Raw genomic sequence first — 18,253 nt, 5'->3', positions numbered from 1 at the left:
TTATTAATAATAGCAATGATAATGGCCTCCATGTGCTACTGAAATGCAATTAGTTTCACAGTGGAGCATGCTACACATCTGAGGATGAACATTCAATTTTCACTCACATCCCAAACTTTTAAGTGGTCAGACCAACAGTTTGCATAAAAGGCCCTCCTGTGTGTTGCACTGTGTCTTAATTTCATAACTCGACTGCACCCCGGGCCCCAGCTGCTGCTTTTGATTAAATCAGTGGACGACTGTGTTAACATCCCTTTGGGACTCTGACACTCCAGGCTGCATGTGGCTGCAAATTAATAAATGCTGGGGCACAAAGAGACTGCCCAGAGGGCACCTTAAAATACGTGCCTCTTCCCCTAACATATCTTGGGAGAAAAAGAAGCGTCCCTGGAGGGTTGATGGGGTGGACACACAGAGTGAGCATGGGAGCGCAGGCAGGGAAGGGACCATCTCTTCCTCATCAGCAGCCCCTCTGCAGGCAGGTGGCTGAGAAAGGCACAGGAAAAGGGCTCAGGGCGTTTTCAAGAGGAAGGCTGGGCAGGAAGGAGGGGAGAGAGCTGGAAGGAGGAGGCAGGATGCGGCAGGCCCTGGGGCCGTCTTTGCATCAAGCCACCTCCCCCAGCCTTGAGAAGAGGAACAGGAAGTTAGGAACAGATGATGGCCCATGAAAAGGTGAAAATAAACTAGCTGTGATGCGTTAAAGAGGGTGACGCCTACGAGTCCTGCAGCCACTGCAGGCAGAGGAGGCCCTGCTTCCCTGACCCATCTGCCTGCAGCTGCAGGTGGCACCTCACAGTGGCTGTGCCTCCCAGGACTCCAGCTTGAGACTCGGGAATCCTACCACCTGGAGAATCGGGAAGACTCCTGCTTGCTTTTCCAGTTGGATTATTTACCTCAGTCCCGCCAGCATCTATGCCCTGACTTGAGACTAGTCTAGGCAGAGGCAAAGGTGAGGCCAGCCAGGGAGGCAGCAGCCGTGGATGTGGGCAGGGCCATGGACGGACAAAGCAGCTCCTCTGCAGCTCCCGGACGCAAGCTCTGGTGAGCACTGTCACCATCCATGCCATTCCTCAGCACTCCCAGAGGGAGCCTGCAGACGGCCCCGCGTGGATGGCTGCTGCTTCTTATTCCAAACTCTGTCTAGACTGAGGCACAGTGCTGGGCCTTGCGCTCATCAGATAAACTAAACTTGAAAACTCACAATGACACATCCAGGGTTTAAATTTACTTACATGAAATTCAATTTTTAGCCTTAAGTCACTCCTACAAAGTAAGTTTCTACAGGAAAGGGCCAACATGAGCACCCAGTGAATGGAAATCCAGGCCATCCTCATCCTGAAGGTGCCAGAGCAGGCCCGGCCGGCTGCCTGAGAGCTCCCATTCCTTGTCAGTCCCCTCTGCCCCTGCCTGCCTCTGTTCTCTGCCCCTGCCTGCCTCCGTTCTCTGCCCCTGCCTGCCTCTGTTCTCTGCCCTGCCTGCCTCTGTTCTAAGGACTGTAAGAGCTAAACCTAAGATCACTCGACTCCCTCGTAATCGGGGGGGCTGTGCGACAGTGTTCTTGTCCATGAGATGTGAGCAGAAGTCCATGAGAAAGACAGCCCTTCCAGAATAAAATGGCAAAGCTTCCACAGGAGAAATCTTTTTGCCCGTCGGCCTTTGCCCTCCCTCTATGTTATTCCTGCCTGGAATGCAAACGTGATGCCTGGAGGTGCAGCAGCCATCTTGTAATGTGAGGACAGAACCTATGCTGAAGATGGCAGAGCAGACAGGTGAGCCTGGGTCCTGGCTGATGCCTGTGAGGAGCTACTGCTGTCTGGGCAGACAGCTTAGCATTGCTGTTGCAGGAGAAAAATTAATTTCTATCTTTGCATCTCATTCTTAGCTGAACCTTTCCTAATTTGCAGCAAACCTACATGAAACAGTAAAGGACAATCATAGTTAAAATAAATACAACACATATGTGTAAATATACATTTATAATTATTTTTGGTGCATATTTAAATTAAGGCAGATAAGTTACGTAAAATTATTTTCAAAATTTTAAGGTATGATGGACATTATTATCCTGTATAAGATGGCTCACTCCTAAAAAAACCTGGAAAACTTCAACGATAGTGGAAAAACAGAGACGCTTTTTAATTCATCTTGAAAAATCCTAGCACAAGCCCAAGTGGAAACACTATTCCCCAACAGAAATGCAAAGGCAGAAAAGCCCCCTGAAAGAGGGATCCTAGCGGTCAGCCTTCCTCCTACGGAAAGAGGGATCCTAGCAGCCAGCCTTCCTCCTACATGACTGCCTTAATTGTTGGGCAGTAAATGGCTTTGTAGAATGTAACGTGGTCACAAAACCCCAAGGAACCAACTGCAGGAGAGGCAAGCAGACCCAGTGCCAAGCAGAAGAGGGCAGGGCCATGAAGGAAAACAAAGGGACATGTGACCGCCTGAGCACCAGAGAAGCCCCAGCCACAACCGGTACTCAAGGGGCAGCCCCACCTCTCTGCTGCTTTGCTGATTCCTGATTCTGAGCAAAGGATGCTATAAATAAAGCTAGAAATAAATATTCCACCAGTGTATCCCTTGTTTTCCCAGCCTCTCTTCCAAATTTCCTCTTCATGCTCAGCTGCAGGGTGAAGCTGACCTCCTTCCTGCTCTCATGATCATAACAGCTCTGCTGTGAAGACCACAGCTACGGGGATCTTGTGACCTCAATTGGTCCGTACCCACATGGAGGTAATGGCCAATCAGTCTCCTTTCTCTATATGTCTGAAAGAAAATAATAAACTGACCTGAGCTTGAGCTCATCTAAGCATGCTATTCTGTGCCAGGGAGACTTCTCAGCGTCACCATCCTCATCCCCATCTTCATGGAACCAGGGCTAAAGGTCCGGCAGACATGTTAGAAGATGCAATGTGCAAAAAAAAGGAAAAAGAAATTAGACAGTTGCTCTGGGAACCAAGGCTAGCAATCAAACAGTAAAATAAAGACAGGAATAACTGAAGTGACCCTTTATTGACTGATTGCTATTGATTGGCTGATCAATTACTTACCACATCCCCGGCACCACAGAGAGTAAACGTGTAAGCACATGCTTTCCTTCTATCAACACTGGGAGGTTGTTCTCCCTACTCTAGAAGTGCCCCAGCTGAGAGAAGCCACCAGGCCATACAACAAGGAATAGGCCAAATTGGGCCCTAAACTGACGCCTGCCAGTTCTCCCTGCCCAGCCGGGACCACAGGCTGCAGCACAAGGTCTCCACCATCAGGCATCACTTTGAGCTGAAGACAGGTCAGGCCTCAGGAACCCAGCCAAACTAGGTAAGGCCTACGTGGGGAGCCCCCAAATCAGGGCGGGAAGCCCCCAGATCACGGTGGGAAGTGAAAGAGGGGCTGGTGATTCAGCACGCAGCACAGCCAATCACTGCGAGGTCCACTATCTGGCCATGGGCTGAGCAAGGGGGTCCTGGGCCTGGGAGCTTGCTGGGAGCCACCTCCCAGGTCATTCACCTGGGCTGCCAGGGCCGGGCTGTGTCTGAGCTGAACACTTCAGTAAGCACCTGCTTATCACAATGGTGTCCAAATCCCCCAGGGCTGCAGCTCTCTACAGCGTGTGTGCCTTTTGTACCATCCCCTGCCTCATCCATCCTTGGGCTCTTATATTATTTTTCTGGGGATGCTGTAACAAACCATCACAAGCTGAGTGGCTGAAAAGAACAGAAATTTAGTCTCTCGTAGTTCTGGAGGGGAAAAGTCTGAAACTAAGGTGTCAGCAGAGCTGTGCTCTCTCGGAAGGCTCCAGGGCAGAGTCCTCCTGGATTCTTGCAGCTTCCGGTGACCCTGGAGCTCCCTGGGGTGCCTTGGCTGGCAGGTGCATCAGTTTGATCGGCCGATCGGCCACTGCCTCACCTGGCATGCTCTCCTGTGTGTCTCTATTTTCTCTTATAAGAACACAAGTCATTAGACTTAGGGTTTACCGTAATCCAGTATGACATCGTTTTAACTTAACTGGCTACATCAGCAAAAACTTGAGTTCCAAATAAAGTCACATTCTGAGGTTTCAGGTGGACACGATTTTGGGGGAAGAACCATTCAACCCAGTCCAGGCTCCCATGTGCAAACTTCCCCAATTGCCCTGCCTTATCCCTAAGTCCCTAAAAGACTGGATGACTACACACACACACAGATGCATGCACATGGAGCTTGCAAGTACATACATATGGATACACATATATGTGTGTGTATATATTGCCATATTGAAATGAATTAGCTCTATTACTTAGAGGCTGCCTTCTAAACAGAACCGGGAATCTGGGACTGCAGCAGAAACCAAAACAGGGTTCCCTGAGGTCCCTGCTCCTAATGCATCTCTTTGGCAGCTGGAAGAAATGGCATCTTCCATGCAGGGGTTACTAATCACCTTGGCACCTGCGTTCCCACTCACACTCTGCCTGAACAACCATCCCAATACATTCCACTGCTCGCCCCAACCAGCAATGAGTACAGCCCCAGTGATTTCAGGGTGTGACGTGCTCAGAGCTCCTGCAAGCTGAAGGTGAGACCAGCACACACAGCACGGCCCACCTAGTATCGCCCAGCACGAGGCAAGTCACCTTCCCCATCTCCCTCAGTACCCCCTGCCCTCCACCTCTAGCACATTCTGTCTGATGGAATGACCAAAGGCAGTCTGAGCAGCAGACGCCCCCTCCCAGCAAAATCCAGGCTGCAGTTGGCCTACTGCATGTGTGACCCTGGAGATGTCCCTTCTGTGACATCTGGCTCCCCTCTGTGAGTGGAATGGGTCTGGGGATAAACAAGGTACCATCCCTCAAACCTGCACACAGTGCCCGATCCAGAGTCAGTGATCAACACCCCTTACTGTGGAACAGCGCCAGGGTCTCTCCACAGAGTTGGAGATGCTGATCTTGGGCTCCCAAGGACAACGGCAGCTGGCACTGCCCTCTGCAGTGGCGCCATTGAAGCTGCTACATCTGCCTCCAGAGCCAAGCCCTGTGATGAGGCCAAGCCTCAAACGGCAGGATCATCGGGGCAACCGCAGGGACGTTGTCTAGGAGACCTGGGCTTTGACAGGGCTCCAGAGAGGGATGGAGGAGCTGGGTCCCCAGCTGCGTCCACCCAGGTAAGGGAACACCCCCAGATGGGTCAGCTCGGGGATCTCAAACCACGTAGACTTCATGAATGTTTTGGAGGAATCTTTTTTTAAGTCTCAGCTTCAGCATTTGAGTACACATGGTGCGTGCAAGCTTTCCAGTATCAAAGTGGACGGAGCACAGGGCTGTGAGTCACAGGATGCTGCTGGACACCCGGCCCCTCCCTGACCAGCCACACGCCCGTGGCCAGTCAGCCAGCCCCTGAAAGGCTGGGTTTATGTTGATACTAAAAAGTTGCTATTGAGTTTATTCAAAATAATAATGTTCTGCCTACAAAACACCTGGCTTAGCAATCAGCTTGGTGACGCAACCGCTATGCCATTCGGCCTGCTTGTAAGCAGGGTATTCATACTTCAGAGGGCTCTAGTCTCCAAAAACCAGTGAGAACGATGCCATCTGCATCTGTGCCAACACGGCAGTGTGGTGATGCTTCAGGTCTGTGTACGATAAATCACTGCAGCTAGACAGTCCTCAAATTAGAACTGGCCTCCTCTATCTTTCCAATGTGTTTAAAATTACACGGGCACGTGCATCCCAACTCTGTGTTTGCCGTGCACTTACCAAAAACAAACAGCCCAGTATGTGTGTGGCTTTGAAACTGTATGTGTATAAATGACAAGCTGGAGCTTGTGTCTGTGTCTTCCGCGGAGAACCTGTACTTACCAGCTCAGGAAGGGGGCACTGACCTCCACCCGGGAAATGAGGAAGTTCAAGTCTTCCTCTGGCAGAGCATCCTCAGGGGCTTCCTGCCACACTGCTGGGGACACAGAAATTCTCCCCATGCCTCCTGCCGGCAGCGACCTATGCACACACCTCTCCTGCCCCATGGCCTGGTGGTCCCGCACACTGCAGCCCGTCCTACCCTCAGAGGATCTGCACTCCCGCAGTTCTGCTGAAGCGCGTGTATGCCAGGGCCATCTGCAAAAATTCTGGCTTTCTCAGCTGTGTGACTCCCACTGCCACCCACAGTATTTCTTCCTTATCATCAAGTCATGTCATTTGTTTTCTTTTTGTGTCATTTAGTTATTTTTCTTCCAAAAACACAGAAGAGAATCTTTTGGTACAAAGAAGAAGACAAACACTGCTGCTGGTTCTTTAAACACCCAGACTTACTTGTGTTATAGAATTTGAGGCCAAATGCATACATCAGTTTGCTCATTCATTTGTTTAACAATTGATATGTACCCATTACGTCTCAGTCACTGTGATAAGTCCAGGGTATAGTAGTGGACGAGGCTGGTGTGGTCCAGACTCTTAAGGAGATGACAGTCTTGAAGGTCAGATACTTCCTCTGTAACTCTGAGAGCTACCTTTGATACTTATTGGATGTCAAAGGAGAGTTTGACAAACAGACCAGCACTGGTCTGAGGTGTCAGAGAAGGTGAGATAACAGAAATGACTTTTACACTGCAACCTGAAAGATGGGCACAGGTGAGCCAGGAAAGAGGTGAGTTATGTGGAGGTGTGGTGGACTGAGAGGATGAAATACGAGTATGACTGGAGTGAAAATAAATAAATAAAAGCAAGGAAATGGGGTATTTAGGAGACTTAGTGATGGCAATGATACCAGGGCAGGGGAAGAGGGAGGGACAGAAAGGAGGCAAAGATGATATGCCCAGCTGAAAGTTCATGCCACTTTCTGAGGCAGACACAGAGGGAGACTTGGGTAGGAAAGGTATCTGTGTAATTTTAGAGACACTGAGTTTGAGGTTCCTGGGGAATAGCAGAGGGGGAAAAAAAATGGAAGTTGGGTTACAGAAGTGTAGGACTCATTTAGGCTGGGCTATAAACCAGGAATCTCAGCACAGGATGGTAACCGGTGCCAGGGAATAGATGAGCTTGTCCAGGGAGAGGGTGGGTAAGGAAAGATGCCTCGAGGAACCCAAACCTGAACCTCTGCTGGAGCATGCTGTTTAGAAGTCAAGGAAAGAGAGGGCTCTCCGGAAGCTGTGCTGGTTGGAATGCGGTCTGGATTCAGCATTTTAATAAGCTCCTTGGTGGTTCTGCCATGAGTAGGCAGAAGTCTGCCTTGGAGAAACTCATTCAGATGGAGCTTGGACAAGGTCGACCCTCAGCTAATGTTGACTAAATCAACGTGTTTTGTAATTACGTATTTGTCCGTCTTTCTGTATCAATACATACAGATCTTCATTCCTTCATTCATGTTAGTCATAGCACAGTTATCCTGCAAATGGATAAAGCACAATTTATCTAAGCCATTATTAATGGACATTCAAGTTATTGCCTTTTTTCCTTTATAAACAATGTAAAAATTAACACCTGCCTATTCTTCTGCTGGGTTTTCTTATTTGTGAAAGAGCTCTGCATAGCAGTCATGAAGTTCCTTGTGATATGTATAATAAGTATTACAACTGGGCTCAGTGGCTCACACTTATAATCTCAGCATTTTGGGAGGCCAAGGAGGGAGAATCACTTGAGGCCAGGAGACTGAGACTAGCCTGGGCAATATAGTGAAACCTGATCTTTACAAATGAAAATAAAAAACATTAGCTGGGCATGGTAGTGCACACCTATAGTCCCAGCTACTCAGGAGGCTGAGGTGGGAGGATCCCTTGAGCCCAGGAATTTAAGATTACAGTGAGCTATGATTGTGCCACTGCACTCCAACCTGGGCCACAGTGAGACCTTGTCTCTATTTAAAAAAAAGATCTTTCTTAGCTTTTTTGCCTTTTGAGTTTACGGTGTTTTTAGCCTTATGTTATTTATTTTTTTCTAACAGCTATACAGCCAAATGTATCGATCTTTTCCTTTGTAACTTCTTACGTTTGTGATACATTTAAAAAGTTTAAGAAGTGGTACACCTGCCACCTAACGTCACCTGAGTCTTGACAGAACCAAGGACTGTATATTGTCGAACTCCCTTGGGGCAATGGCACCTCTGTCACTTGGACAGATGGGTCACTTCTGTGCAGGTGAGTGGCAGGAAACACAGCAGGCTCACCTGGCTATACAGGGTAAACATGTGACCTCGTTTGTAGCCAGCACCTGTATTGTTACTGACTGTAGAAATATTTTAATGAGGCACTCATATATATTTGATAGGATTCAAAAAATGGAAATAAAAAAAGAACACAGAAAACTGATAAACTACTCAGTGACATTACTGATACTCCCCAAAGATGAGCGCTTCCCCTTGTAACTAACACCTGGTTATTTCAGGACTTGAGCACAATAGAGACAGATGGTATCACAATCCTAATCAAGTGTTAACTCCAATAGCTCAACTTCCAGGAATTTACCCTAAATAACAATTGAACAAGTGGAAGATGTATGGTCAAAGATATTAACTTCATATTAGTGAAGAACTGGGAAGCACACAGGTACCCAATGGGAGCTGACAAACTAAGCCCAGGAGAGCCACAGAGTCTTGTGACGTGGCAGGCACAGGCCCAGCTCTCCCACTCGTTAGCTGGGTGACCTGAGCAGGCGCCTCAGGTCCCTCATCTGTAAACCTCACCGATTTCCTGTGGGAATTGAGGCAATGCATGGAAAGTGCTTAAACTGTGTCCAGCACGTAAATAACAACACATCTGCTGTTAGCACATTAATGGAACGCTAAATATTAAAATTCTGTGAGAGGAAGTTTGAGTTGCCCAGATTTCACGACATGCTGTTAAAAGAATAAAGGTTACCAACTCATGTGCATAGTAATAATTCCACATCTAGTTGTTCAGTGTGTGTGCACATCTGTGCAAGAGAAGAACATCTAGATGGATGAAAATCACAATAGTAACAATTTGGGCAGAAATGTGGAGATTTTTGTAGCTCTATTTTTCAGTTTTCTGTAATGAACCCTTCTGATTGTACACCCAAAAAGATAAAGAATGTTCTAGTTCTGTGTAAAGGTGGGGCTTAATTTTTGCTTTTTCATTCTGACCCACAGAGGCAGCACAGATTATCTAGAACAGTGACACAGGCTCAGGCCCTGTTTGAGTCCCTACCTGCCTCGTGGTGGTTCAGCGGTGTCCTTGGGCATAACAAAAATCAGTAGGCCCTGGGGCTGTTTGCCCGATCTGTGTCTGCAGGAAGAAAGGGGTGGGGAAGAAGAGGTCAGAAGCAAAGCAGGGATTGGAACAAACTGGGTGGCAATGGGCAGGGGTGATGTGAAGAAGCTGATCGAAATGGCTGATACCGCCCCAGGATGACTCTGGCAATCATTCTTTTAACCAAAATGAGGTCTTTGAGAAGAAGGGATGAAGGGCCAGCCAGGTGTGTGCACCTGAACCCAAGCTCCTCCGGGTGGAGAGCTCTGGAAGGCAGTGTCAGTGACAGTCACAGCATGCCTCGCCGAGTGTCAAACGCGGCCTGGAACCCTCCAGCCCTCTCACACTGACATCAATTCCGAGCTAAGTAGATTCCTCAGCATTTCAGAAGATTTGAAAGTGACGGGCACTTGCGACTAATAGTAATGGCAGGTGGGGTGGAATTAAGGGGCATGTGGCCTGTCACAGCGTCGAGGGGCTCCAACACCTATTCATTGCCTGGGGACCCACCGTGGTGGTGTCATCAGACACACTGATGTAAGTTAGGAGTTCCAAGGCAGTGCATCCACACACCCAAAACTTTTACTCAAAAAAAGACTGGTGAATATTCCAGAATAATGTGTGACAGCTACACCGCCCCTGCTGGGCCTAGGTCAGCAGACTTGTCATGCTGTGGGCTACCAGATATGCATCTCTAGCTGACAGTCACCCTCTCTTCCCAAGGCCCAGACATCAAGATTAAAACAGCTTGAGGCCACCCGATTAACTCAGTCCCAGGATATGTAGAACAGCCCCTACTGCCGGCACATCCTCCATGTTTCAGAGCCCAGGAAGAGGGGACTGTGGACACCTCGGACCCACCCAGCACCAGCACAGAGGGAGGCGAAGCTGCAGGGCTTCGGGCACATTAAGCCCTGGTGCCCCAGCTTCAACATCAGTAATATAAAGAAAGCCGGACCTCACAGGGCTGGTGAGGGCCAGGTGAGTTGATGCAGGTGAAGTGTGTGGGAAGAGCCCAGCGAGCCGCGTGCCCACATGGCCCTCGTGCAGCAGCCTATAGTCAGCATCCTGATGCTGGAAAAACAAGGCGGAACAGCGATTCAGGCACCCGAACCTGCCAGCAGGGGCCTCCTCTACTCTAGCAGAAATTCTTCCCCTTGGTAGCGGTAGGAGTCCTTTTCTGGTGCTGTTTTGGAGAGAACAGAACTGCTAGCGAGGGACCAGCTTCCTAAGGGGCCTGGCCCCTGACTCTTGGTAAATACAACCCTCCTGGGGAGTATTCTGGACTGAGTTGCATCCCTCCAAAACTCCAGTGTCAAAGCCCTAACCTCAGGACCTGAGAATGCAACTGTATTTGGAGACAGGGTCTTCAAAGAAGTAAGTTAAAAATGGGTCCTTCGGGTGGGTCCTAATACCATCTAACTGCTGTTCTTAGATTCTAAAGAGGTTAGGACACACAGAAGAGACACCAGGGCTGTGACACACACAGAGGAACGACCACGTGAGGTCAAAGCAAGCAGGTCTGCAAGCCAGGGAGGCCTCGGGAGAAACCCTCTCTGCAGGCACCGTGAGCTTGTACTTCCAGCCTCCAGAACTGTGGGAAAATACATGTTTGTTGTTTAAACCACCCAGAATGTGGTGTTTTATTCCGGCAGACCTGGCTAGGATCGAGGCTGGTTCAGGATCGTTCGTAGGAGGCAAATTAACACAGATTCCCAGGGCCCATCCTAAAGCCTGAGGCTCAACACGTCTGAACTGTGGCCCTACCTTAATAACAAGCCTGCCCAGGCCATTCGGACACAGGGGTCTATAGGTCAACCTCCGCACAGGCCGCACTAGGGCCTCAACTCCAAGGGTGGCCCAGAGATCACAGAAACAGCGCCACCTGCAGTTCATGAGAAATGCAGTTTGCAAGGCCCAACGGACGTGTGAATCCGAACCTGCAGGTTCACAGAATCCCCTCGGGATCTGTAAGCGCACTGAAGCTGAAACAGCCCTGCCGGGCGTCTTTCCAGAGTGTCAATAAATTGGTGTACTATAGCCCCTAGGAAAGGTTTGTAGAAAAAATTGGAGTTCTGCATTTTGCTTCAGCTTTTCCTGCCTAAATGCCTGGAAAACAAATTTTCTTATGAATATTACCAACCCTCTGGGAAAGTAATAATTAACTGTTTACAAGACACATTGCATTATATTACAAAAATATTACAAAAATAATTACATGGAATAAGCCACATACTTAGTTTATTATAGGCATGTCTAATTGAAATCCATGAAAACAGTTACATTTAAAACATTCTTTATGCACTATACTTGAAAATGTAAAATATAATACCACTTAAGTACTTCCCACATTAAACTGATTTTTCTTTTTTTAAAAAAATTTTTCCTAGTCGTTATTTAGCTTTTGGACACCATAATACAATAGAACAGAAAGAGTATGTTAAAAGAAAAATATTAGGTAGAATGTTGTAAAACTTTTAATTTACCCATCATATTTAACATTTCCAAGCCTATTTTCCTGCGCCTCATCTGCCCTCAGAGAGAATGATCCCCACAGTGACGAGGGGTCAGCACTCTGAAAGCCAGTTGACGCCAGACAAGCTGCTGGAACAGCTGGGGCACAGCTCCGCCTCTCCTCCAGCCCCTCGGTCCCATGAGGCCAAACAATGAGGACAGAGGGGCTGAGGGGTGTGTCCAGGGCCCAGTCCCACCTCAGCAGGAAGGTGGCGTCAGCGCTCGCAGTCCCAGCCTCACGCCGCATCGCAGTCCCGGGGGATCTTCACGCAGGGAGGGTGAGCTGGTTAAGAAGGCGGGTGATCCTCCCCCCGGATGCTTCGATACTTAGCCATGTCTTCCGGAAATACTTTAGAAAGTTCTTGAATCAACAGGCTTTTAAATTTCTACAAAGAAAATACATTATCAAAGGAGCTCTTCACATCAACACTCCAATAACTATTTAAAATATGCCTTTTGGAAGTTTAAACACATGGCCCACTAAGCAATACAGGGCCACGGGACTGACCTGAGACTTCCACTGATCTCAGAGAGGAAATGACACCAATAGCAACATATGCAAAAGGAAGCGACACTGCACAGCCCCGGACGTCACCACCAGCAGCACGATTCTGTACTGCCCAAAGGCACCGGTGTGACAGCAGCCTGCTGGAACTGTAAGCCACGTCCCTGGTGACCCAGTGGCTGTGTTCACATGGAGAGAGACGTTTCTGCTGGCCAATATAATTCTCACTCAGCTTTACCAAGCAAAACGGAACAATCAAAACCAGCGGCCCTCGCTATTGATAAGGAGTGCACTGGCTCTGAAGGTGACGCTGGACTCAACAACTCCTCAATCCCAAACGGACAAAACAGAGATGAGGCTGTGGGCGCCATAAGAACAACTATGACAAAACACCACTTCTGAGGTGTGCTGTTTACCACCAGGAGGGGATCACCTGAATGGGATTCTGGAAGCCCTGTGACCTGCCTGTGACTAGGCAGGTCTCCTTCTGACAGCTCCTCCCCTTGCTCCTCCCACTCGGCCAGAGCGCCAAGAGGCCACTGTGTGACCATCCCTGCCTGCGCACATTAGCCATGGCTGAGCACACGTGTCCCAGTCTGGCACCAGGCATCAGTGGGAACAGAACACTCATGTCCTCTGTGATCCTGGAGCTCAAGCAGCCGGCAGAGGAGACAGAACAAACAGAAAAAACAAAATTAAAAGGTAAATCTTGACCAGCATTCTCAAGGAAAGCTTTAGAAAAGGCTGCTCCCAAAGGCCTCTTTGAGGAGGTGAAATCATCTGAAACTGGAAGGATAGAGTCGCTTGTGCAAAGAGAACATGGAAGAGCTCCAGGTGGAGAAGATGGTAGGAGAAAAGAACACAAACGAAAGGGTTGGATGTATTCCAGAACCGAAAACCAGGCCGGCGTAGATGGCCGGGAGGAGGAAGGGGCACCTATTGTGAGCTGGGAGGAGAGGAAGGCAGAGGTCCCTGCCGCACACGGCAACATTCGCATGGTGCCAACAGAAATGAGTGGCCGTTAAGTCCAAATAAAGAAACAAAACACCAATTTGAACTACATTTGAGTCAATTTAAGAAAAAATTATATATTTCATGTTCAAGTGCAGAGAGTTCTCTACATCTCATCAAGGCAAAGAAAAACTAAGTGATCTGGGGAATTTCATGACAGTGGATATGGTAAAAAGAAGTTTGGAGGTCAGAAGCTGGACAAAGAGAAAAATCAATATTCAAGAATCCTCTAAACCAAAGAACTATGACTACAGGGAAAGCCTTCAACAGTAGGAATTACTACAGAAATAGAAAGTATCAATGCAATAAAAGTGTATCTTAAAAAAACGAAAATGATCACAGCCAGTGAGAACTACTATCACAAAAATTACCCTGGATTTCCTTAAGAGTAAGATTAGTGTATGTTTTTTATGTTATTACACAGCTGATATCTAATTTTACTTACTGCCTATTACACAATTCAGAAATCTCAATATGTGAGGTTATGAAAGTCAATATTCTAGCAAGTATAGAAAAAAATGAGTCTCTTAACCAAATTTCACTGAGAAGGCATCTCTTCCCAGTGTATGTCTGACACTCCTTAAAGTCTTACCTTCATGGTGTCGATCTTGCCTTTAACTTGCTCATTTTTAGCTAGAGCCCTCTCCAGGCACTCTTTGGTGTAGAGCTGGGGATTTCGACCTTGATCTATATATCTGGAAACACGAAACACTTCAGTTAGCATTCTCATGACTGACACCTATTCTCACAGCTTTCTGAAAGGTATGGGGGAATAAAGGTTAGGTATATATAACTGCACATGGCCTTGTTTAGACAAAACTCAGTGTAGGAACCAGGGGAATTAAGATTCCCTCATTTACACAAGTACAGATCATCTGATTTCATTACTTCTGATAATACAAACAGCTCATAAAATCAAGTAATGATCACTTATAAACCCAAGCACGCGTCACAAGCCATACCACTTTACATTTGTTTAACATTTGCACTTTTCAAAATTCGTTCATGCTATTTATTACCTTTTTGATCCTTACAGCAGCTTGTATGGTAAGGCAACTCTTGACAAAAGAAAAAACTAAATGAGATCCAGGGGTTCGGGCCTGGGTGACATAGGAGGATCCTTCCACGATGCAGCCTCCACTCTAGGTCAGCCCCGCTGCTTGGCAAAGCCCCTCCTCCTCTGTGGAGGAGCTTCAGGGGAAAGGAAAGGAGAACTACAAGCACAAGAGCCCCAGCCCTGACGACCCCAAGATCCTTTTACAAACCATTCCACTGCTTTCAAAAGAAGAGGCGGCTTGATATACCACTTTACTAAATACACCTAAGTAACTTAAATATAACACAGACGTTCTGGCCAATTATTTCTAAACAGTATAAAACTGTTACTTAGAATTTCTGACACTTCCCCCAGAAATTATCTTCAGTATCCTGAAGATTTAATTAAACATACTGCCTAGATCAATACCTATATTTTACCAAGAGCAGGCCACCTGCCTTTTTCTGTCCCCTAAAGAAATCCTTATCATTCAACTAAATTGAATCATTCATTATTTAAAAAACAAAAAACAAAAACTGAAAACTCACTCTACTTTCGTTTTTTATAATTGAGGCCAAAAATATGTAATCACTTCAGAACAAAGATATCATTAGGTTACTACTAATGGTATAAAAAGTAGCCTTGATAGATAGCAAAAGATAAAAACATCCCAAGTTCTAGAAATTCTATTTCATTTCAGTGTTTTTGAAATAATGTAATGTGGCAAAATTATGGTTAATTCTAAACAAAACCTATCCATTTCTCAAGAAAAACCTGACAGGCTCACAGAATAAGGTTAACCATGTCAGCTGACGGTCGTTTCTTCAACAGCATGGACATCCTGCTCAGACTTGGTTCTTTGAAGACCGAAGGGTGAACCCACTCCTGCCCACACACAAAGTCCTGGAGACAAGGGCCAAGCTGCTTTCACCTTAGCTAAAGACACAATTGGTGTGTATGAAAATGTACACGCTGCAAAGGCCACTGGGACCTGGAAATTCCTTCTACATTGGGTAGACAGCAACCACCGATTTGCAGGTAAACTCCCAGCATCTGCTCTGTATTAGGGCTCACTGGCATACTCTTCCTGATACCCCAGGTCAATCTCATCCATCCCCATGCCCAGCACTTCCCTCGGCCCTTAAGCAGTCTGTTCCCATCAGTCTCCATTTGTTCTGCTTCAGAAGACATGAGTAGTTACTTGCCACTTGTCACTATATGCATCCCCTGCATTCATAATCAGAAGAGCACAAAGGAGGATGCTCTGTATTCCTGGACTGAGAAAGCCAAAGCTGAGTCTGGAGCTGTCTGAGGTGCAAGACCTTCATCCCACCTGAAGTCAGAGACCTCAGTGGTGCCCACTGAGCACAGGTAAGGAACATGGGGCAAAGTCATCAGCAGGTGAACAGAAGATCAGAGACCAAGAAAACCACCTCTGTGTCCTGTCTTTGTAGGCAGCTGCTGCACTATAGCTAGAACTTGTATCTCTGACCTTTTGGGATGGAACACAGCCATAACTCTTTCCCTTTACTGCTTAAGGAAATCTAGTGATTTACATTTGCAGTTTTGCTGCAAGAAATACTAGAATGTTCTTGCTGTTCCAAGCCAGCACCATCAGGGAGAGGCTGCTTTGCACTGGTCAAGAAAGTATGAGTCCGGGGGTTTCGTCTTAACTCTGACACTTACTAGATAAACAACCTATTGCAGTTACTTATCAGGTCCTTCACGTGTGAAATCAGAGATGTGACCAAATCAATGTGAGAAAACCTGGATTTTAAAAATCTAAAAGCTTATTCCTGTATGTGTTCTCAGGACTATTACTAACATAGGTACACACAACTGTCGCACAGAAAACAGTGAGCAGCCTCCCCAAACATACTTGGAATAAGAACCCTTTCTTTCCTCCTTCGACAGAGCAGATATTTTCACCTCTCAGAACTAGCACTCCACGGGCAGTTTGGGAACATCAGACCAGCTTGCTTTTCAGGTTGCTTCTGGCTGCCATTTTTTAAAAATTTACAATATAGCCCTCATAGGACTTTTCACCTCTTAAGGAAAAAAGAAAGTTTTGTGGCTGTTCTTTAGCCTAAGCAGGGCTTTGAGGACCTGTGATGTATTTCATATATTTAATAAGCTTTTATTTACATGTAACTTTTTTTCAACATTAGAATATTAAGGAGATTCTTTTTTTTCATTTTGTAATGCCATTAGAATGGAAGTTCCATGAGGGCAGGTATTTTTGTCTATTTTTTTTTCCACTGGCACATCCCCAGCACCCAGGTTGTGCCTACCACACAGCAGGCACTCGAATGCCAGTGATGAAGAAGTCACGATACCACACCATAACTGAACAAGATTTATACCCAAGACTAATATCAAGAATGTTACTTACTCAAAAACTTCTAACGGTACAGTAATATCATGAAGCTGCTGTCTGCACTTGTCAATATCCTGTAAGCCAGTAACAATAAAATTCCTGGGGGAAAGGCAAACACACAGGCATCTGGTTAATTTCACTTGACAGCATAAGCACCACCCACAGAGCTACCCAGCCAACTGGGGCTCCACGCAAGTTCGTTCTCCTCACAGCTATGCGGGTTACACACGGTTCTGACCTCTTTGGTTAGCTACAGGATTCCTAGGACACTGTTAGAGTTACAAAATACCCTTAAATATTTGTTACTTTCCTTCTCAACTAGAAATTGCCAGTAAGGGGGATGGAGAGGGAACTTGATGAAAAATATGAACCTTCTCTCAAAAACAATTACCTGACTGTGCATGTGACTGTGTGTGCGGTTTCAGCGAACACATGAGGCAGCGGACTATACTCAAAGTCTGAGGGAAAGAAAGCCATACTATCTGGTTTAGCTTCCTCTCCTCTCTGGAGCCTTCCTACACCATCAGGCTGGTCTGGCTATTCCCACAGCACTGGGTATGGAACCTCGGCTGCAACATTTTCTATGTCCGCGCCCCATATAAAGCCCTTCTCGAAAGTGCTGTACTTGCACTTGCCTTTTCTCCAACCCAGGGCCTAGCAACATGAGCAGCACAAGGCTGTTGCCAAGAAATAATAATAATAAACGTTCTGCAGCCTTTCTCAGCACCACCTCCCCGCTATTTCCTCCACTGTCAGGCCTATGCAGCAGGTGGCTTCGGAGCCTCACCTTCTGAGGCCTAGTTTAGGGCGTGCACTCACTGTGGAGCCTGCCTCCCCTCTGGAGACAGGGACTGAATTCCCAGAAGGGCTCCAGGAGGAAAAGGCTGGGAGGGGGTTACACATGAGAGGGGAGACGCTAGAAGAGAAAGCATGATTCCCTTGATAGGGAAACGTAAAGTATATCATCTGGCCATGATGACGTCTCCAAAGGGGCCTCAAAGAGGTTGGCTCTTGGCAACAGGCTGGAGCGCGGGCCCCGCCCTCTGAACACAGCCAGGAAAGGCGCCCCGGGCTCCGGGACCAGAACAGAGGGCTGGCGGGGCACGAGCAGCGGTCAGGCTCGGCTCGGGCTCCCTAGATCCCCGCTCCCCGAGCACACGCTTCCCGGCCAGGCCCTGGGGAGACCCCGGCAGCCTCGGGCCGCCACTCACAGCTTTTGGTTGAGCCCGGCCTGGCTGCTGGGCTGGAAGTCACTGACGATGATGCCGAGCTGCCGAATGTTCTCCACGAACTTCTCCAGGTGCTCCTCTAGGTGGTCAAACTTCTCCGCCATCGCCTCGGCCCGACCCCCACCCACACAGCCTCAACCAGCAGCGCAGCAGGCGTGGCCCTACGCTCCCGCTTCCTGCTTCCGTCCGGACAGATACGACTTCCGTTTCCTCTGGGGGAGCGCGGGCGAGCTCTTGGGGGCGGAGCCTCGTTATCGGGACGGGCGTGTTGGGGGTGGGGCCTAAGTGCGAGGCAGGGCGGGCTTTCGGGGATGCGGTCTGGATTCTGGAGGAGGCCTCGGCGCGCAGCTGGGCGAGTACTAACCGTTTGCACACACATCAGACCTGCCTCGGTCATGGGAGAAGTTGAAGA

The 18,253-nt window shown here is 47.8% G+C and overlaps 1 protein-coding gene and 1 long non-coding RNA gene across 2 annotated transcripts in view; both read right to left on the bottom strand.

The window, feature by feature from the left end:
• Positions 1–10,136, bottom strand: part of LOC134757629 (uncharacterized) — a 273,011-nt gene extending 262,875 nt beyond the window's left edge. Inside the window, exons 1-2 of the long non-coding RNA XR_010131849.1 lie at positions 9,128–10,136; positions 2,787–2,875 (exon numbers count right to left, since the gene is read on the bottom strand). This is a non-coding gene — a long non-coding RNA (uncharacterized lncRNA). The remainder of the gene's footprint in view (positions 1–2,786; positions 2,876–9,127) is intronic.
• Positions 10,137–11,393: 1,257 nt separating this feature from the next.
• Positions 11,394–18,050, bottom strand: MED10 (mediator complex subunit 10). Its single transcript, XM_004059057.5, has 4 exons — positions 17,824–18,050; positions 16,628–16,711; positions 13,792–13,894; positions 11,394–12,069 (listed from the first exon to the last, which is right to left on the bottom strand). The coding sequence occupies exons 1-4, from the start codon at positions 17,943–17,945 to the stop codon at positions 11,971–11,973; spliced, it is 408 nt and encodes a 135-aa protein (XP_004059105.1). The 5' UTR covers positions 17,946–18,050; the 3' UTR covers positions 11,394–11,970.
• Positions 18,051–18,253: the final 203 nt, after the last annotated feature.

This window comes from Gorilla gorilla, chromosome 19 (genome assembly GCF_029281585.2).
Source record: "Gorilla gorilla gorilla isolate KB3781 chromosome 19, NHGRI_mGorGor1-v2.1_pri, whole genome shotgun sequence".
Taxonomy (NCBI): Eukaryota; Metazoa; Chordata; class Mammalia; order Primates; family Hominidae; genus Gorilla; species Gorilla gorilla.
This window is presented reverse-complemented; position numbering and strand designations above follow the sequence as displayed.